General features: G+C 47.9%; 1 protein-coding gene across 3 annotated transcripts in view; it reads right to left on the bottom strand.

The window, feature by feature from the left end:
- Positions 1-21,654, bottom strand: part of Pde1b (phosphodiesterase 1B) — a 27,529-nt gene extending 5,875 nt beyond the window's left edge. Inside the window, exons 1-6 of one of the 3 annotated variants that reach the window (NM_022710.1) lie at positions 21,594-21,654; positions 21,386-21,508; positions 4,218-4,331; positions 2,639-2,821; positions 2,409-2,475; positions 1,973-2,089 (exon numbers count right to left, since the gene is read on the bottom strand). In NM_022710.1, coding sequence (NP_073201.1) covers positions 1,973-2,089; positions 2,409-2,475; positions 2,639-2,821; positions 4,218-4,331; positions 21,386-21,495 — 591 coding nt within the window. In that variant the 5' untranslated portion in view covers positions 21,496-21,508; positions 21,594-21,654. Of the gene's footprint in view, positions 1-1,972; positions 2,090-2,408; positions 2,476-2,638; positions 2,822-4,217; positions 4,332-9,741; positions 10,035-20,178; positions 20,537-21,385; positions 21,509-21,593 lie in introns of those variants that run through there. The other 2 variants (XM_087556056.1, XM_087556055.1) reach the window with 2 other exon arrangements.

The raw sequence follows: 21,654 nt of genomic DNA, 5'->3' as shown, positions 1-21,654 counted from the left end.
ACCCACACGCCCTCCCCAAAGAGAACTGGGAGTGGCCCAAAGGACTAGCACGGGCTCTGCTAGTCCAACTCCTAGTTCAGATTCAGGCTCTGCCACCTGCAGCCTGTGTGACCTTGGATAATCCACATGTTTTCCTGTACCTTCCTAATTGCAAAATAAAGACACTACTAGCAACCTGGGATTTAATGAGGGAAAAAAATACAAGGCATTTAGTAAGCACTCTCTGAAGAGTATCTATAATTATTATTTCCATGGAGATTTCTAAGGAAAGAAAAGAAAGCCTCCCTCCTATCTACCAACCACCTGCACCACCTACAAATCTAATACCGTGGAGCAGGGCTCAGAAACAAAGGAAGATTAAGATGAGCCTCATAACAGATATGGAGCACCTGTTCCTCTGAAAATCCCTCCCTGACCACCTCCACCCCACATACGCCAATGGGCAGCTCACTAGGCCTGCAGCATTTACACACAAGTGCACATATCCCAAGAGCCAGGGCTCTAACCATCCACTCTCAATTCAGTCCCTGACCAGATATGCCCTTGGGATATCTCTGCCTCCTTCCAGAGGCTCAAGGTTCCTATAAGGCAAGGCTAATCTTTCCCTGACACCAGGAAGGGATGCAGGTCTCAGGACTTAGGGAGGCTTCTGTAAAAGAGCGTCAGAGTGACAATGGACACAGAAGACATGCCACTAGTCAGACCCAAGCATCCCCCACCCTTACCCCTGGAGGGCTGTGCCCCAAATTCAGGGAATTTTAAAGGACTGTTTCCATGACAACTGCCCTTGCTTTTGCGTTGCCATGGTGTCCCTAGAGGGAAGGGAAGAATAGGGAGGGAACAGGAAGGGAAGAGACCATGGAGCTTGGGAAGGAAGCCTGACCAGGATGCAGTAGACACCCCTATCTCTTAACAGCTGTGAAACAGTCAGGCAGGATAGCTAAAGCCAGCCAACCCACCGTACCTATCCCTAGGGCCCCACGTAAGGAGGGAGTCTGGAAGAAGTTGGTGTCCGAAGTACATCTGAGAACTACATATTGAAACTGGAGCTAGGAAAGGGAGCCTGCAATTCTTAGCCTGAGGAGACAGAGCTGGAATGGACAAGGAATGTTTGGGGGGCCAGGCCTCATGAAGCCCCAGAGGAGAACCCAGCTGAGCAGCTCAGTCAGAAGAGGAAGAGTCAAAGGTCAAGGATAGCCTGCATAGGCAATGTCCCCAGTGAAGTAAGAGAGGACCACTGGGAGGACACCCCCACCTTGACTACTTAGCCCACATCCTCCAAAAATCTGCTACTTCACCTTCAACATCTATTCCACCCCAGGTGCCACCCCATGCCTGGAGCCACTTGTCAACCCTTCACACTCCTCTTCCAGAGGTGAGTTCCAAAATGTTTGTCCCTGGCCCAATTCCCTCCCAGTGCTGTTCCCACCAGACAAAAGACCTCGAGGAGACTTCTATCCAGATTGTCTTCCTCTCTGTCAAGCACACAACCCTTCCCAGGTCTGCCCAGAGCTAGTCCACTCCAGACAATCCCCAGCACAGACCAGAGCTGGAGGCAGAGTAGTCAGGTTTGCATTCTGGCCCCTCCATCCCCACCCCCACCCCCCACCCCCACCCTGGGAGAACAAATGGAGAGACTCTAATCCCAAAGGATGGCAGCACTGGGCTCTAGACCTCCAGAGTCCATGGGGGGTGGTGGGGGAAGGGGAGTCAGATGACCGCCAGCTCGAAGGGGACAGGCCAGGAAGGAAAAGGAACAGTGTCCCAAGCTAACTACTTGCAGGCTGGTACCTCAGGAAGCAGTGAGCGAAGGGAGAAGTTAGATTACAGCAGTTTCAGGACAGGCAGGAATGGGATGGACAGGGTGTCATCCCTGACACTGGGAGAGAGTGAGGAAGTCTACTCATTGGGAATCTTTTAGAACAGTACAGAACGGAGTCCTGCCTGGAGTAGAGGTAAAATGCTGCCAAACCTTGAAGCGGCTGATGAGGCTATGCCGAGTCAGCAACTCAAAAACAATGGTCCTCAGAGCGTGGTCATCAGCTGCCCGGTTCAAAGAGAAGACATCGAAGCACCAGACGTCCAGGTTCTGTGGAAAAGCAACGGACTAGGCAGGAAAGCTCCCCTCCAAATCTCCCTCGAGATGGCAAGATCAGTCGGACTTCTAGGTGTACTTCCCAATGAGGCAAGAAAGCAAAGTGGTTAAGTGGGTCTTTTTCAACCCAGGTGTCTTCAGTACCAGAAAGACAAGAAGACAAGGGTTTGCCTCTTGGGTAAGCAAAAATTGTCCAGTAGAACATAGAAATAGTAGTTTTAAAAAAATCACACCACGAACAGAATATCTGTTAGTCCCAATGGTTATTTCAACCCCTAACCTTCTGCTCTTTCCCCAAATCCCAGGGGGTCACCTTGAGACAGTTGTGGACTGCAGTAGAATACGTGGGACCCACAGCGGTATACGTTCTCCGGAACATCCTGAGAAAGAACATAGAGAAATCAGGGACAGCCCAGGGAGGAGAAATTTGGCAATTGGGGCTGTGGGAATAAGTCTCAGGGCAGGTAGGGTCATGAAAGATCAGGCTGGATGGGACAGAGGGAACAACAGAGGCCGGGCAGGCTGAGAATGGGCAAACCTCACCGCTCCACGAAGATCCCAGCCTGCACAGCGTGCACAATGCTTCGGAACTTGGGTTTCTCTTCTGCCCTGCGACCTTTGGCTCGGGTCTGCTGGGTGAAGGTGGAGGCCAGCCAGTCCCGCACCTCTGAAGGCACGGCATCTGACCGAAGTTCCCGAAGCTCATCTTCAGTGTCCAAGATTTGCCTGAGGACCAGGAGGAAAGTCACAGCTCCGGGCCCTGCACCCAGCCCACTTAGCGACTCTCCCCTGCCATCCTCCTCAACCTTTCCTTTCGTTTACTACAGCTCTCTGTGTCTATCTTTGTATGCCACGTCTCTAACAGTGAAACAACTCACTGTAGTTGTTGTAGGCAGCGAGACCACTATGGACATTACTTAGCAAAAGACGAACCACCACCTCCCAGGGATGCTCAGGGCAGCATAGTCCATCAGAAATAAATTTCGGGGGGAGGATGGGGAGGTGAACACCCATAGCAGCGAAGGGGAGGGGGAGGAGCTAGGGGATGTTGGCCCGGAAACCAGGAAGGGGAATAACAATCGAAATGTAAATAAGAAATGCTCAAGTTAATAAAGATGGAAAAAAAAAAAAGAAATTTCAAGGTCCACATATGAAGTTTAAATTTTTCCTAGGTGTGGTGGTGGTAGAAGGGCCAGGGGTTCAAGGCAAGCATTAGCCACATAGCGAGGTCAAGGCCAAACTGGGTGACATGAAGCCATGCCTCAAACAAACAAAAACAACAACAAAGAAATTTAAACTATCCTAGTAGCTACATCAAAATGGTAAGAAGAAACTGGCAATGGTAAGAGATGGCTCTGTGGTTAGGAACACTTGCTACTTTTGCAAAGGACCAGGGTTCAGTTCCCAGAACCCACATCAGGCAGTTTACAACTGCCTGTGACTCCAGTTCCAGAAGATCCCACACCCTCTCTGGCCACTATGCTGGTACCAGGCATGCATGCGGTGTCCATACATCCATGCAGGCCTTCATTTATACGAGTAAAATTAACATAAATCTTTTTAAAATAAAAGAAAAAGAATGTTTTAAACCGGCAGAATGTTTGATGACAAATTTTATTTACGCTAATCTGTCTAAAATATTATTCAAGAAAAAACTAAGCATATAATAAGTGAATGATATATTTTATGTTCTTTTTTTCTATCTTTAAGAGCTAGCATATAATTTACAGACACATTTCAATGCATCCTTGTGTACTACAAGTACTCATTAGCCGAATAGAACCAGAGTCACCCCTCCTGGCCAGCACAGGTATTCCATATGGGCGAGGTTAGAACTAGATGGCTCTAGGGTCCCTCGCCGCCTCCCTGAAGCCATCACTGTTTTTACCTCTGTCTTTCCCAGTGCTGGGGATCAGGCCAGGGTGTCAGGAATGTGAGACAAACATGCCACTGCTGAGTTAGTTCCACCCCAGCTCTTTCCAGCTCTATCTGCCTCTTTATCTCTGCCCATCCTTTGTCTGTCCGTGTCACACAGCTCTGCCTCATTCCAGCTCTGGCCCCCTCACTCTCTGGAGCTCTGCCTATCTGACATCTTCCTTCTCCGTCCTTATGCCTCTCTCACCTTGTCTCATCAATGTAGACAGCTTCCAGCAGGGAAGCTGTGTATTCCAGGTTTTTCTTCAGCTCCTCGATGTTAACCTCCCCATTCTCCAACTGCTTCACCATGTAGCGCAGCCTGCAGGGTACAAGTACAGATGTCCCGCTTAGACACCATAGCCCATTCAGGGGGTTCCCCCGCTAGGGTGCACTTTGCAGAAACACCTTCAGTCTTCTGAGATGTTAATAGTTCTAACATTAATAACAGCAGCAGTCAGTGTTTTTCACGCCAGGCTGTGGCTTCTACCTATAAGTTAATATACCCTCCCCAGTTTTAGCCTCGGCAGGTAGCGGCCCCAGGAGGGATGTTTCTGAAGATGATTTGTTTCACAGTCTCAATACTTCCCTAGGAAAGATGGCTTTGGGATCAACACCAATCAAAACAGTCCCCAGGATCTTTCCATTATCTTGGTCAAGACAGGGAGGGGGAAACACATCCACAGCCCCTCAATCCTGGCAAGGGTGGCAAAAGCAAAGAACAAAGACCAATCTGAATGCTTTTGCCTGGCCTCACTCCATGCAGGCAGAGCTAATGGATTATGATTCCAGAATCCATCAACCAGGACAAAGCAAGTTAACCCCTGACTGTCCAGACTAATGCCACAGATAGCCTCAGGCCCTGTCTCTGACCCAGTCAAAGTTTTACCCTTGCAAAATGGTGGGGTGAAGCCAGGCTCCCACTCATCTGATGCCTTCACAGAGGGGACAGTCCCTTCACACTTTTCGGCTTTGAATTCTGGGGGTCACTAATTAACTGAGAGGTTCTTGGAAGTCTAGCAAAAGCAGCTCAGAGTTGCAAACGGCACTTTGGCTCTAGATGGTGATTTTGAAGAAAGCAACTCACCACCCTCCTAATATCCACCCCTCTACTCTACACACAGGCTCTCCCATCCAGGTTGGGTAAGACGGTAGCTAGGACAATTTCCCACTGAAAGGGGTTTCAGCAATTCAAGGTCACCCTGTGAGTCAGGGAGGAGAAGAGAATGAGTCAGGGACCAGAGGCTGAAATTAGCATCAATTCCCAGGGATGCCTGAGAAGTGGGGAGGGAGAACAATGGCATTCCTGAACAGAATCAACTATAGAAACCTGGGGTCTAAGCAGCTTTGGAACAGGGGCTCAAAACAGCTAGCCCTAGGAAGTATCACCCTCCAAGTCTCACCTCAGAGCCCAGCGGTCCTAGCCCACATGTCTGGGAGTAAATAGGGCAGAAGGGAAAGGGGCCAGTCTGGGTGTGGGGAGCTGGAAGGAGGAGCCCTGTGCCTTCTGTCTTGCCCACCTCATTACCCACGCCTCACTGGTTCTGTGCAGAAACAGTTGTCTGACAAGGAAGGTAGGTTTAGGAAAGCTCAGAAGCTCAGTCCACTCCTGCTACACAAGGGAAAGAGAAACAGAAAAGGGACTAGATCTTGGAAGGCTTTCCCAGCCAAATAAACAAGAAAGGGCCACCAGCCAGGAGCTGCCAGAAAATCGCAGAACAAAAAGGTGCACTCTCTGGGCCCAGACAGGGCCTCCCTCTCTACTTAGTACTTGTAACTGGGGGGCTTTGGAATTGGCACACACACAAAACAGAAAGAAAGGCCTTTTCTACTGCCTGTGGTTCAGTTCTCCTCGAATTCCAACCCTTACCCTCATCTGCTATTCACTCAACCCGCTTTCAACCAAAAACCCTGTCCCCAGCATTCAGTGCCCACCACTACCTTTTCCAACCAACCTAAGGAAACACAAGGGCTGGCTCCCAAGTGAACAGCCACACCCACAGCTTCTCATTTGCATTCATTTGCATAGCTGCTAACAATGCAGCCAGCTCTACGTTTGGAAAACATTTTCTCTTATTCTATCTCATATTATCCTCACAATGGACCAATGAGGGAGAAAGGTGGGGAAAGGATTGCAAACCACATTTCCGATGCCTAGACCCAATTCCTTGACTTGGTTTACCACACTGTACAGTCTTAGATCTGAAATTACAGGTTCAAAGCTCATTTCCTGAGGTACAGCCTTGGACAGGTCAGTAATTCTTAATCGGTATGTATTAAAAAATGTGGCCTGAGCAGCAAACCACTGAACTGAGAATAGGTCCCCCGTTGAAGGAATCAGAGAAAGAACTGGAAGAGCTTGAAGGTGCTCGAGACCCCAAAAGTACAACAATGTCAAGCAACCAGAGCTTCCAGGGACTAAGCCACTACCTAAAGACTATACATGGACTGACCCTGGACTCTGTCCCCATAGGTAGCAATGAATATCCTAGTAAGAGCACCAGTGGAAGGGGAAGCCCTGGGTCCTGCTAAGACTGAACCCCCAGTGAACTAGACTATGCGGGGAGGGTGGCAATGGGGGGAGGTTTGGGAGGGGAACACCCATAAGGAATGGGAGGGGGGAGGGTGATGTTTGTCCGGAAACTGGGAAAGGGAATAACACTTGAAATGTATATAAGAAATACTCAAGTTAATAAAAAAAAAAAAAATCAAGTGAAAAAAAAAATGTGGCCTGGAGATAAAGTAAAAACAAAATGCAGCCAGGAAGGCTGGAGAGATGGTTCAGTGGATGAATGCTTGGCTACCCCTACAGAGGACCTGAGTTCAGTTCCTAGCCACCTGTTCCTCCAGCTCCAGAGGTCTTAACACCCTCGGTTAACCTCCACAGGCACCCACACACATTTGGTATACACGTGCCATGCATAAAATCATACACGCATACACATAAAAGTAAAATATTTTTTTAAAGTGGTCTAAGCCAGGCAGAGGTAGTACTTCCTGAACCTCCTGCACTCAGGAGGCAGAATCAGATAGATCTCTGAGTTCAAGGCCAACCTGGTATACAAAGTGAGTTCCAGGACAGCCAGGGCTATACAGAGAAACCCTGTCTCAACACCCACTCCTAGATAGATAGATAGATAGATAGATAGATAGATAGATAGATAGATAGATAGATAGATAATAGACAGTAGATAGATACATAGATAGATAGTAGATAGATACATAGATAGATAGATAGATAGATAGATAGATAGATAGATAATAGATAGATAGATAGATAGATAGATAATAGATAGATAGATAGATAGATAGATAGATAGATAGATAGATAGATAGATAGAAGTGGTCTGGAGACAGCAGATACCAGCATCACCTTGGATCATAATTCTAAATTAGTAAATTCTAAACCTTACTGCATATTTATTTTCTAGACCAAAGGAAGGCATGCATTTTTAAGTTTTATTATGTGTGTGTGTGTGTGTGTGTGTGTGTGTGTGTGTGTGTGTGTGTGTGTGTAAGGCAGAGGGCAATTTGTGTGCTCTATTCTCTCCTTTGACCATCACAAGAGTGATGAGGATTGAACTCAGGTCATCAGGTTTGCTCCAGAAACTCTTTACTCCCTGAGCCATTTACCATTTCCTTGTCACTGGCTCCCATTCTGCCCCAACCACAGTCCTTTAAGTCCAGCAAGCACTTGCCTGTTCAATCCCAGCTCAGGAGAAGAAATCCAGTTTAAACGGAGATGACAGAAAATGCTAGTGACTAGTGACTCTACAATTTAAAACCTCATTTGAATCTCACACCTATCTTAGGAAATCAGGAAGTGCCTTTAGCCCAACATCACAGGATTTGTCAGTCTCAGGTTGGCAAGGCCCACAACTCACACTAAAGTTAAGGGGACCTACCTAGGACCCTACACATTGGTGGTACCAGGATGGCTCAAGTCTGACAGTGTAATTAGCATGTTGAGAGACAAAGGACATTGCACCACAGCCTCAGCCAGTACCAGTTCTGTTCTCTGGACCTGTCAGTGAACTACAGGGCATGGCAATTATCAATGTGGTACAAACAGTGCTTGGTTTACCTTGGTCTCCAGACTCAGAGTGAGTTCACCAACTAGAGGAGATTTGGGAAGACTAATCAGGTGAAAGGCCATCTGCCAAAGCTTACAAAATGACAGTACCCAGCTAGGTTTCTGAAAGACTAATGGTGAGCTCTGGGACAGGAATGAAGCTGTAGGTTGACTTTAAACAGCCCATTCAAGTTCCACCTTCTTTGGCTGCTAGATCTCACCCAGGAGCTTCTGTGGAAGTCTGAACAAAACATGATCCAGACACCAGAAAGGCAGGAGGGGGAGAAGAAAGATTAAAGAGTAAATTTGATAAACAAGGAATTCAAAAAAAGGAGCTGGACTTGGGCAGCTGAGAGGATCCAGGTGCTGAACTGCACCCTCCTAAAGTCAAATAAACACACACACACACACACACACACACACACACACACACACACACACACACACACACCATAAATTAGGCAGCAAGGCCTCTTTTATCTCAAAGTCCTTCAGAGAGAAGACCCCCCCCATGCCTTACTTGCTACAGAAAGTCCTTTTCTTCATCGACAACAAACACTTCCAGTCCAGTCCTCTGTTTAGACCTCAGAGAACCTGACCCACGAAAAGCCTCTTCCCTTGAGAACAAGAAGTTCAACACTGTCCAGCCCTTATTAAACCTCCAGGAAAACTGAAGTTTCCCAGAATTCCTTCCACTCCCAGCCATACCCATTTCACCGTCACTTTCTTCCTCCTTTACTTTTAGTTCCCTCTGATCTTTTTTTTTTTTTTTTTTTTTTTTGGTTCTTTTTTTCGGAGCTGGGGATCGAACCCAGGGCCTTGCGCTTCCTAGGTAAGCCTCTACCACTGAGCTAAATCCCCAGCCCCAGTTCCCTCTGATCTTGACCCTGGCAGGCCCGTGTCCCCTAACTCTAGTGGGAAGAAAGACTCTGGAAATGATAACCCTAACACAGAGAAGACTGCAGCCCCTACCAGCTCATTTCTACAGATCACAATGTGACTGGCCATCTGGGGATTTTCAAAGCTGTCTGCCATTACTTCCAGTACCAAGACTGCCACAAAGATCTCTGTAGACGGGGGGCTTAGAAAAAGACTGCCTCAACCCAGAAGAGAAAAAAAAAAAAGATAAACAAAGGGTTGGGGCATAGAAGCTCAGTGGTGAAGCCCTTACCTAACATGCACAAGGCCCTGTGCTCCCCCTCCAGTACTGGGGGCAAAAAAAAAAAAAAGGTCTTGGCATGGTAGTTCATACCTGTAACCTCAGCACTTGGGAAGCAGAAACAGGAAGAATGCCATGAGTTCAAGGCCAACCTGGCCTACAGAGTGAGGGGAGAGAGAAGAGACATGAAGGCTGGGGGCTGGAGGTACAAGCATAAAAGATCTTAAGGATGCTAGGGGTCAGGAAGAACAGAGAGGAGCCCTCTGAAAATACCTGTCATAGTCAAGTAGAAATAGCAAAGAGATATGGAAATAGGAGACATGATAAATAACAGAGAAATAGAAATATGTGAGTTTATAAGCAACCTGTTCTCACTCCTGTGCCCCTCCTCCTAGCCTTCCTCCCTGGCCTCCCCTCTCCTCCTGGTCCCTCTTCTTTCCCATCTCCTGTCTTTTACTCCCCTCTCCTGCCCCTTTCTCCTCTCCTCTCCCTGGAACCTACCTGAGGATGGGGCCCTGGAGGTGGCTCCTCTGGACAGGAACAGGGTTTGCCATGGAAATCAAAGTTCCCTACTTCAAAGTATCAAAAGACTGACCCCAGGGCACAAGGGCCCCTACTGGGGAACAACTCCCTCTTGAACCCGGGACTTCCTCTTCCAGGTCCCAGCAGAACAGAGAAACTGACCAGAGAGCACTTTGTGAAACGGAAAGGGCCTGGCTAGAGGGGTGATGAGACAGAGACCTAGCCCACAGGAACTGGGTGAGAGGCCTCGGGAAAAGTTTCACATCTGAATCAGACTGAAAACAAGAATCTGTCAGAAGAGTCCCAGAAAGGCCAGAAATAGCACAGGCCAGCCCCTTGCTCTAAGGAGGTGGGGCTCCTCTTTGGGAAAAAGGGATTAGCAAGCAATGTCCGGAGGCAGGGACAGGGAACCATCCTGAATTTGTCACAGAGAAGTCTATGGTAGGAGTGGAAGGGACCCAGCCAGAAACCAGAGAGGCTAAGCAGCGATCCAGCTCCTGCAAATTCTGGCTTCTTCTAGAACCGTCCAGGATCCTTAGTGCACCTGAGAGAATGCTCAAGGCAGGAGGGCCCCACAAAATTACTTGCACTTGGGAAGGGGCTTGCAGAGGTTAGAGGCCAGAGAAGGCTCACAGACAAAGAGAAGTGCATCCCACTCCATCGTGAGTGAAAAGTCACGGGGGAACTTGTTTGAACAAAGAGAATGGAGGGGGTGGGCGGGGACTGGCAGAAAACAACAACAACAACAACAAAAAACAAAAAAACAAAAAACAAAAAACAAAAAACAAAAACAAAAACAAAAAAAAAACCGAGGCTGGCCAAATTACTCCTAGCCCTGATCTTCTCATCTTACATACGGAGACTGGGGGACACCGTGATTTAACCAGAGTGAGGTTAATACTGCTCAGAAGTGGAGGAGAGATGACTGACCATCCATGGAGGGGGTAAATAAGGCTCCCAGGAGACCTTGAGGACCAAGATTCCTCTTTCCCCTCCTGACACCCGGCAGGAAAGAGCCTGGCCTCTTCATCCCAAGTGGACTATGCACACAGCCCCAACAGCTTCCCGATTGGCTGCAAGATGACATCACCGATACAAGCTCATTGGGGCTATGATTGGTCCCCTGGGGCTGGGGCGGAGCTAAAGAGAAGGTAGGAGGGTTGAAGCAAAAAGTATCCTCAAATCTAGGGTCGTTCAATAGGCGAAGAGTGAAAGAATGGGCTCACAGGGACTACTGTGGCGGGGGGGGGGGGGGGGGAAGGGGGGGGACCCGCTAGGGGGAGGGGACACATGGGTGGGAGGAGGGGGGACAGGAGTTTGGGTTTTATGACGGGGTATTTTCCCTCCTTCCCTACCACTCAAAGCACAGAAATAAAAAAAATTGCCACTGTGCCAAGGCCTTAAAGGAGTATAAACAAACGAAGTTTAGCGACCTGCTGTTTCTCAGCGGCTCTAAGCGGTGGGGCAAGTGGAAGTGGACAGCAGACAAATGGCAGAGGTTAAAGACCTACGGTTGCTCTCTAGAGGACTGGTGGCCAAGAAGGGGGAGGCAAGTGGTCTGACCACTCCCTGTGTCCTACTGCTGTCACCCTCCCAACCATGGTCACCAGCTGCTTAGTGCTCTCAGAAAAAAAGGATTAGACCCAGCATCAGAGTCTCAGGCCAAGCCATTTGGCTTGTTTTCCCGTGCTGACTGCGAAGGATGGGTGAGAGAGGAGCAGGTGACAGCCAGCTGCACTCAGCCCCAAACAGTAGCATCCTCCAAGCTGTGCTTGCTCTCCTGCCTGCAGCCCTGCTCGGCGAATCTCAACTTTTCCCACTGAGAGGTAGACATTAATTTAAACTGGAAGTCCTTGAAGAGGCTATCTTGTCACCTTCTGCTCTCTTGCTCAACAGCAGCAAAGATGTCTGTACAAATGACTGCTCGCCCCATACTATATTCTGTGTCACCTATTCTAGCCTATGATTATAGACAGTTCCTAGTAAGGAGGGATTTAGAGTCAAGTATCATCCCTTTCCTGGGATGGGAGGATTCATACATTCATCCACACCCTGAACTGAATTGTGAATCCATACACTTACCGCTAACTGAGCTAAGTCATCTAGCTATGAGGAAGGACAGAGATAGGAAGACCCCACAGGAAGTCCAGTGTCAATGTCCCCTCAGCTTAAATGCTTTCATATATTTTATTAATGTTTGCGTTAATATAAAAAGTTACAGGTTTCACTATGGCACTTGCAAATGTGTGTGCCTCTCTGCCTTGTTTCTGTTTGCTTTGGCTGCTTTGGGTTTGTTGTTGTTATTGTCGTTAATGCTGTTGAGGTTTTCTTTTGCTGCTGCTGCTGCTGTTTGATTGTTTGTTTGTGACAGGGTCTCTCTCTATAGCCCTGGAACTCATGATGGCTGGCCTCAAACTCACAAACTCCTTTGCCTTCCAAGTGCTGGGATTAAACATGTGCTACCTGTTTATGCTTCCTGCTGGCTTTATGCTCTGTTCTTTTTTGCCTCTCTCCTCCACTGCTCTCTCCCACCCTTCCTGACCCTTCTTGCTATGCCCTCTTCCCCTCCAAATTCCTTCCCCATTTGTTTTCATGTCCCCCGCATTCCATTGCTCTCTTTCACTCCCCTCCTTTAAGGCCTCTTCCTCCCCTCTTACAACGCCCACTTGTATTTTCATTACCCCTTAAATTTAGAGGTAGAAAAAGCCCAAGCACAGGGCCTCCTTGTCCCGCCCACACCTAGCTTTCTCCCCCATGTAACAAGTCCTAATTATTGACATAGAAGACAAAAGTTGGTTCTGGTCAGATAAAAGGAGAGGAGTGGGGACAGGGTAGTGCTGGGGAAGAGATTATCTACCTAATTTCAAGGGTCCAAAAATCTCAGGAACTGGAAACAAATAAACAAGGATGTCAGCTAAGTCTCATCTTAAAATGACCTGATCAAAACTCAGGAGAATTTGCCTTGATTTTGCTGACTGTGTAGGACCATGGAAAAAATCTCTTCAACTTCTAGTCTCCATGTTTAAATCTGGTAAATAACACACACTTCCCAGACGTCTAGAAAGGACCTGATGAGATAGTTATGAGAGCACTTTGGGAACTATACAGTGGTAAATCTGTGCAGAAGATTATTGTGTTAGTCCAATCCTTTAGTTAGCTTTCAAATATTCATCGAGAAACTTCCATAAACAAAGTCCCAGATGCCCACTAGTGCTCAGGACCCAATTTCCTTATGCAGTCCTCAAATGGAACCTGAGCTATGCATGGAAAACCTCTAGTCTCTCTGAGTGTTTAGGGCTTTTCTCTCTCCTCTGTAGTCCACAATGCAGCAGAAGCAGGGGCAGGGACCATGCAGAGCATGGGGCTGCAGAATCCAAGAGCAACCAGAACTTTGCCATACCTTCCCCTCGATCCCTGGTTCCCATTGCTGTCTGAGCAGCCCTAGTTCTGGCAGCTGGCTGGGCAGAGTGGCGGGGGTGGCTCCAGAGATAAAAATAGCCCCCCTAGTGGCAGAATCCATGTGCCATTCTGGAAGATGGCAACCCTCGGGTTGATATAGTAGTCATGGCAGCCATAGGAGATCTCTAGGCACTGGACAGAGAAGGGGGTGGAGAAGATGTACTGCCAATACTTTCCCCTCCTGGTAGACGGTACTGTTGCTGAGGTAGACAGAGCCTAAAAGAGCAAGTGGAGATGATGTAAAAGTGTAGAAGGTCCTGGAAGGCAAACAGGGAAAGAAAGACATTTGGGAGGTGTTACAGAAATGGCCAGAAAAATGCTGAGGCCAGAGTGATGAGGTCTGCTTCTACCTTGCCAATTCCCCAATCTCCTAACTAGAAGCCATTTCTAACAGTTGTTCCTAGCAACAGCCCAGCACAGCATAGACTATTCTGTAGAAAGAAACAAGTTAAGCAGTTCCAGCCTTGGGTTAGACTAATATGAACCTAGGTGTCCCAGTGCTTTTGGGAAAGTTTGGCAATAACTCAAGGTGAAGAAAGAGAGAGGAGGTGCCCAGATGTCATCCAAAAGAATGCTTCTCCAGCTCTCATGTTCACTGACCCCTCTCCTTGCACTGTGGGGTTCTGCTTACTGACTACCTCCACAAACAACCCTACTAGTCCTCTAGACCATATCCCAACAGATGTCTCCAGCAGATGTTCTGCTTCTAGGGGACTGACCAGATGCTTAAAGCAATCTAAAAATGGGTAAGAGCTGGAAGTTTAGCAAGAATGACTGCAGGTGTGTGGAGCAGCAAAAAGCTGGGTCAGCAGGCTGCAAATTGGTCCCGGGACTTTCCCCGTCCTATCAACTAGCTCTAGGCATCAGTTGCTTCCTCAGGAACCCATGTAGCTTTTGAATCCCTGGCCTGGCATTGCAGGCAATAGGAGAGCAGGGTGTCTTGGCCTTGATTCCCAGGTTCTAGATTTCTTCCTTTCTGACTAATTTACTGTTTCCCCAAATTCAGCATTTACCAGATCTTAAAGGAAGACGGCAGCTTCCTTTTTGTTTTTTCTAACCTCTGTGAATTTCCCAAAAAGTTCTCCTACATATCTACCCTCAATCCATTCTGCAACAATCAAAACAACAGCCAACTTTGTTGACATTTCAAAGGCAAGCAGAGGACATGTTACACATCTTCCAGGTTGGAATTCCTAAAGCTCCAGCTTGGTGCAGATGCTTCAAGCTCTGAAACTTGGCAAGTGTTGCTCACTCAGCCTGGGCTGAAGGGAGTTTCCAAACAAGGTGGACATAGAGAACAGAACTAGGGAGGAGATGCCAGGGTTGGATGACTGATAAAAAAAAGGGAGTGGGAAGCTGAGAGGTGTAACAGGAAGGGCAAACCTCATGCAGTCTGTAAAAGGTTCCCCAGGCCCCAGACCCAGAAGCCCCACTCCTTTCCCAGACTAAACAATGCCAATACCAGCAGGCAGCCTCAGGGCTCACTGCAGTCACTGTAATTATTTGAAAACCTGACTTCTCATTGCAGTTGTGCATTCAACTGACCTGAGAACCCAGCTCAGCCAAAAGCAACCCTAAATATTCTGGACTCTTCTCCCAGCCCTATCCACAGGCATCTCTGGATACTTCTTGGCCTTCCTCTCTGGAAAAACTCCGTCAGTGCCCCATCTTGGGATTGCTAAAGTCCCACATGCTGAAGCAGAATCTTAACCTGATGTTTTCTTCCCAACCAGGAATAAGAACCACAGTTAGAGCATGAGCTGGGGGGGGGGGGTTGCAGAATCTACTGCAACAACAGAGGGAGGGTGGCTAACAAACACCACTTGGGAAGGCCTGCAATGAAAGCTTAACAACCACTTTTCTTCTTACCACAACACAGGACCTCTTCCCCCTATCCATCCCATCTCAACTCCTCTCAGAACTCTCTCCCAGCTCTCGTGGACCAGCTGTCTTCCCTCCTTAGGAGACAATCATTCTATCTAACAACTTCCAACCTTCCCAGTGCCTCACCTCCACCCCACCTGCTGCCCTCATTTTATGCCTCTTTCTCTGAAGCTGTCCTGAAGAGAGTTGGAAAATAGCTACTCAACTTCCATACCTGAGAAAAACAGCCCCTTGAGATTTAAAGGCAATTACTTGGCTTCTTCCCTGGAGGAGCTGAAAGGATGAGGTCGCTGATCAAACAAAAGAGAGGCCCTGCAGAAAGCAGGAGTTGAGGCTGGACTCTGAAGAAGGCCCCAAAGGGTGTCTTGCAGCCAGCTTACCCCCACTGTCGCCACAGCAACACCTAGATGATGGAAGCCTCCCCAGAGTTTCCCTGGCTCCCAGCCAGGAATGAGGATGAGTAGGAGGCTGAAAGCATGAGAGGGATTAGGGAAGACAAAAGGGGCAGAGAAGGCAAGTGGGATACAGAAAAGGAAGAAAAAATAGTATAGGAAAGAAGGGAAATCCAAGAAAGATGGTGGCAAGGGGAGGAAGGGGGAAGATGGTGTGGAAAGAGTCAAAGAGAAAGAAGAGAGAGGACAGAGGCCTTAGAGACTCCCTTGACCATTCCTTTGCTGACTCAAAGACAGGCAAAACCTCTTGTCAGGGTTTGGTACAGACTGGCTGGCTGGTTGGCTGACTGGCAGACTGGCTGGCTGGTTGGCTGGCTGGCTGGCTGCTAGCTAGTTGGTCTTTTGATTTTAGAGACAGAACCTCATGTACCCCAAATTGGCCTTAAGTTCTCCCAAGTGCTTAGACTGTGGGTATGCACTACCACACCTGATTTCAAGGTTTTCTTTACCTCCATTCTACTCTGAGAGGGAATTAAAGGGCAAAGATCTAAAGAGGTCCGGGCTTTTCTCTAACTGAATCTACCTGGCCTTCCAGGCCTATTGCATAGCCAACCTCTTAACCTTCTTCTCGGCAAAAATTGACAAGTGCAACCTCATGTAGAACCACCTGGCCTCCCCAGACTGCTTCCTGGGCTCTTGGGCAAGCATAATAGCATTGGGGTTCTAAAGGACTTATAGAGTCCTCATAAAATAAAAGGTAGATGAAATACAAGATTAGAGATAAAAGACATGGCGTAGAAGAGGGAGACTATAAAAACTAGGGGAGAAGAATCCCCTGGAGCAAAGCTGAGAACGAAGGAAGAAAGCTGACCCAGGAGTGAGAGCAAACCTCCCTCCCCCGTTCTCCACAGGTCTAGATAGCGGAGGGATGAGATCAACCCAGTGATATTACTGCAAGTCAAGTATTTAGGATGAATGTAAGCGGGGGAGGGGTTGCTTCCCGTGCTGACCTTTGCTCTGAACTACGATTGTTCCACCTTTGTCCAGTTCACCAATCAGGACGAGGTAACAAAGACTCCTGTTCTCCTTTCACAGGAGCCCACACCCTTCAGTGTATCCTCCTTCCAGCTGCATTAGCCTCTCATTCACTGAGCTCAGACGCATGCCCTCACCCCTCCCATGGAATCATCAGCAAGACTCTACCGAATCGTGCCCCAGTTAACTTGGTAATTCACGTTCCTGCCTCCTGGATCTTCATCTTTTTTCTTCCATCCAGTCACCAGTCCCCCATTCATTCCTTCACAAAGCAAGCTCCCCCATGCTGAAAGGTCTCGGGATTTTATCATTTAAAGTCAGTTCCATGTGGATAATATCAAAAACCAGAGACTGAGAGTTCACAGTCACATAGCACAGGAATTTGAGCCTAAACTCATCTCCTGATATTTTCCCTCTCCAACTTCCACATACCTGTTCTGACCAGACACCACATGGGAAGCTCTTTCTCTTATCTGAACTTAAGTTGGCCTGTCTCTGGGCCTCTCCCCATCTTACTGCAGAATTCCCCCTCCCTCTACATCCCAGATGCCGCTCAGTCCTCATTCACACAGCACTGTGAAGGAAGTAGAGATGAGAAATGTCTGGTGAGAAAGGGGTATAAAGACCAAGGAGGAGAGATTCCCTGGGTGACAACTAAAAATAAGGGAGAGGGGGCTTGTTCAGGGAAGACAGAAAAACAAAAACAAAAACCTCCCACTGAGGTCTAAGAGGCCTGGTGCTCCTTTTTCTCCAGAGGTGGAAGGAGCCACAGTTCATCCTGCAATCTTCACAGCAGCTCCACAGCCATTTGCAGAGAATGGGTGAATGACAGCAAGATTTGCAATACCAGTAAGAGCCACATAAGATCACTGGATGGGGCAAATACAACATGAGAACCAGTGGCAGAATCAATCAATGAGAATCTGGATTCCTCAGCTTCCTCCTGCTGTCCTCTGGATCTCCCTTGGAATTGCGAAAATACTTGAATGTGTCACAAATACAACAAAAGATCACATATACATCATATCCCATTACCAACACGCTCGTTCACATACACTTATACATCATCACATTGTTGCCTAAAACCACACGAGGCATTCAGGTAAGAGCAAACCTTCCCAGAATATTAACTGCCAAACACCACACCATTCCTAGCCATAAAAAAAAAAAAAAGAGAGAGAGAGAGAGACATCATCATGGAGCTGTCCTTCCAGCATGCGTCACCCTCCACCAGACTTATAGGTATACACGTCTCACTCTCACAATTTCAGTCTCTTGTTTACACGAAACACAGCCTTTATATCCCCTTAACTCATTCAGCTCCTGGCTCGGATCTGAGGTCCCACCCCTGAAAAAACAGCAACCACACCATCTCCCTTTCTTCTACCTCCATTTCCTGCTCGCCCCTCCCTCCTGTGTGGAGGAAAACATGCACCCCAGAGTCAGAGACAGAACTGGATTCCATGACTTCACACACACATAACTAATTCATTCCTCTCTTCATTCCCTTATAATAGTATTTCTTGAGAGCCTCTGTTTTTCAAGGTGCCACCTGAGACTCAGATGAAACAAAGATAAGCAAAAATCACTTCAAACACGTCCTTGTTCTAGACTCAGCTGCTATGACCTTGAACCTCCAGGGTCCTGAGAATGGAGCACGGGAAAGACAAGAAAAGAAGACTGTGCCCACACCGTCGCGCACACACACAGGAGGAATTTTTATCTGTAAAATGTAAAATTCTGAAACTAGGGCAGAGGTGAGAGTGATGCTTGTATGCCCTGGGAGACAGAACTCACATCTGTGTTTTCATTTGTGCATGACCCCCAAAAGAAAGGCTTGGGCAGAAACACTGAGTGGCAGAATTTTACCTCTTATAAGTATAGCGAGATGAGGAAAGGTGTGCCTCCCCAACTCTCCACGAGGACAGACACTTCACCCAGCAGTAAAAGCCCAATAGCTAGTATTCTACCTGCCCTGAGCAAGACACCCAGACTGTTCTTGAATAGATGGATGGATGATGGATGGATGGATGGATGGATGGATGGATGGATGGATGGATAGATAGATGAATGAATGAGCAAAGGCAGAAAACCAATCAGGGTTTTTCTTGATTCAGAACAGACCCTGAAAATTCCTTCTGCATCTAGTTCTAGTATCTTTCCCCACAGTTCCCAATGCCCTCTGGTCTTAGATAAGGGTGGACAGCCAGGTCGAATTATTCTTACTCCGCTGAAGATATTGAGATCCACATAACCAGCCCCTCATTTTCAGACTGCATTTCTCAGCCTTATTTGATGAATCTCCTGAGTTAGAAATTTTTTCCTTCTAGCCAGAAGTAAAATCCCACTGTTGGAGACCTCCCTAACTCATATACCCCCATATTCTTTCTTAGTTGACCCTCAACAGAGTCCTAGTATGAGGAATGGGATTCCTGGATGTTCTTTTCAACAAGAAACTACCCTGAACAATTGGATTAGTAGAGGTTTTGTGTCCAGAGGCAGAAGTTCCCCAAGAGTCTGTATTCCTAGATTAGACATTTAAAGGGGGTTGGGGGTAGGATGTGTTGTGTTTGGGAACCAAGATACAAACAGAAAGATCCAGATGTGTAGAAATCCCATCTGTCTCCACTTCCCTTCAGTGCCCAGACCTGAGACAGTCATGTCTACCTCCCTGTTCCCAGACTAAGTAACCTCGTTTACCCTCATCCATGAGAGAGAAGGAAGGCTCCATTTCCATTTTAGGGAATTCCTCCTTTCTCACCTCTTTAGAAACAATGACTAGAGGGCTGGGAAACTCCTCCCACCTAGAAAGAAAGAAAAAAAGCCAGAAATCCTTCTATGGGTTGTCAAAGCCTTCTCAATCGTCAAATAAAGCAAATCCAGAAAGCCATCAGCCTGGCTGGGCTCTATCTTTAAATCTTTCTCCTCCTTGAGAAAATGAGACTGAAAATTCACTCCCAGGGATGAATAATCAGCTAGCTGGTATTCCTTAGGCCCAGCTTGCTGAAGTGAGATAGACCAAAGTTATCCAGTGAGGTCACTGATCCTTGCCCACCATGTAAGGCCATCTCAACTAAGGCACTATGGAAACCTCCATTGCTTTCTCTCTCCAGAGTTCGGCACCACTTCTGGGGTTCTCTTTTCTCACATCAAAGGGAGAAACGGCCATTAATTTTCAGAAAAGATTTATTATTTTTGTTTGGCTAGAAGAGTGTGGAAGGTGATGAAAATGGGGAAACCCATTCTACTACATGGCCCTGCTACCTAGAATAAGAGCCAAGCAATGTATGATCGCCCATTAGTGCTGTCATGAGGTGCTGGGATTCTGTCTGACGCCCCTGACTTCTCATCTTTCTTCTCAGCCACTTCCTCACCTGACACTCTTCCCCCCCAGCTTAGTTACCATTGGCAGAGCACCCTTTTCTATCAAGACCCACTCAACGAAAATCAATTCAATCCGGTTTTCCATTTCTTCATCCTAGAACTCATTCCAAAGCTGCGCTTCACAGAATCCAGCAAATTGCATTGGCCAGAGGCAGCAAAGGAGGGGGACAAAGGAGCACATTTGGATTCCAAGCCTTGTTGCCCACTGTGCCTCCTTCTCCCTAAGGCCTCTGTAAACAGCAAAAACATAAATCAGACTCACCTGCCTGATACAAAGTCATCAGCTCGTCACCGTTGGTAAAATATTTAAAGAGCAAGACAGACGTGGGCATCTGTCCACTTCCTACCTCCATCCCTCCCTTTGTCAGAACCCAGAAAGAAAAGGCCCTGAGCTTGCTGCTGAGGGGACTGGAGAAAGGGTTTGGGGATGGTTACCACCTTGTCTCCTATCCATCCCCTCTTTTCCTAGAGCTGCAGGGAATCTCTTAGGGAGATCGTCTCCTCTGATTAAGAATCAACAGACTGTAGAGATTACCCAATGGCACCTGCCTGGGAGATAAACATGGTGCATGACCCAATCCTGTTCTGCTTTGAGGGACAGGAAGAAAACTTCCTTTTCTCCCTCAGAATGCTGCACCGTACACCTGAGTCCATCCTCTCCTCTTTTATTCATCTCCATGCACTGGAGTCCCACAATAAGAAATGAAGCTTACATGTGCTTGGAGATCCTGAGAGATCCTATATAAATAAAAAGGCTTTGATTAAGCCAATTATGTTTTTCCTGTCAATCAATCAATCTTCTTCACTATTATCCCCTCCCCTAGCTCCCAGGTGAGGGTTCCACCCACTCCTCCAGACCATTTAATATGCAATTTCTAGACACCAAAGCAGATGATCTTCTTAAGTGCAGGGCACCCTCATCCTGCTCCCTGTGGAACGAAGGAGGAAAAACTACCAATCCCAAAGAAAATACATAGAACCCACAGGTTGGCACAAGTATCTTTTTGCACTAGATCTGCGTCGGTGTGCAAGCACTCTTCACACCTCTGTGACCCATGAACGCTCGTGCACACGGCATGTGATGGGTCTCACATCTGCACAACCCTGCACATGGATATGTGTGAATCAGCCTGGCACCTCCTGAATGCTGCCTGTCTGCAGCCCTGTCACAGCGCACAAACATACAGTGTGCTGCCTCTTCCCGCGGCTGCGTGTGTCAGCCTGTCACCCAAAGGGCCACAAACACAAGCACAAGCTTTGCAACTCCTAAACCGCTCTATCCAACAGGCTTGTTCTGCAGATGCCCCACACATGTGACCTGGACAAGGATGTCAGGGCCATGTTTCCTCGCACCTGCCAACATGTGTGCCCCAAAGAATCTACCTGCCTGGCTCCAATTGCAGCACCACATACACGCAGAAAGAGAGTTCAGGCTCCCCCCTCTCCACATTCCCCCGCCAGAGACTCACAGAGACCGTAGCTTAATCCACATCTTCTTGCTGGGGGCTGACTTCAGCTCCAGGGGTGACGGGCAATCCGACTCCAGCATCTCTGGAGGACTGCGGGGGGACAGCTCCATGCTCAGCCACCGTCTAGGGAACAGAAGAAGACAGCCGCTCTGCTCAGCTTTGTCCCCTTATCCAGAGACCCTCGCCCCTCATCCTAGACCCTTCCCACCTGCGGCTGGCGTGGACTAGCCAGGCCGGTGTGTCTGGGATCGGCCCAAGCTAGCAGGGCT

Source organism: Rattus norvegicus, chromosome 7, assembly GCF_021556685.1.
Source record: "Rattus norvegicus strain SHRSP/BbbUtx chromosome 7, alternate assembly SHRSP_T2T, whole genome shotgun sequence".
Classification (NCBI taxonomy): Eukaryota; Metazoa; Chordata; class Mammalia; order Rodentia; family Muridae; genus Rattus; species Rattus norvegicus.
The sequence above is the reverse complement of the archived record's forward strand: the minus strand, read 5'-3'. Positions and strand labels throughout refer to the sequence as shown.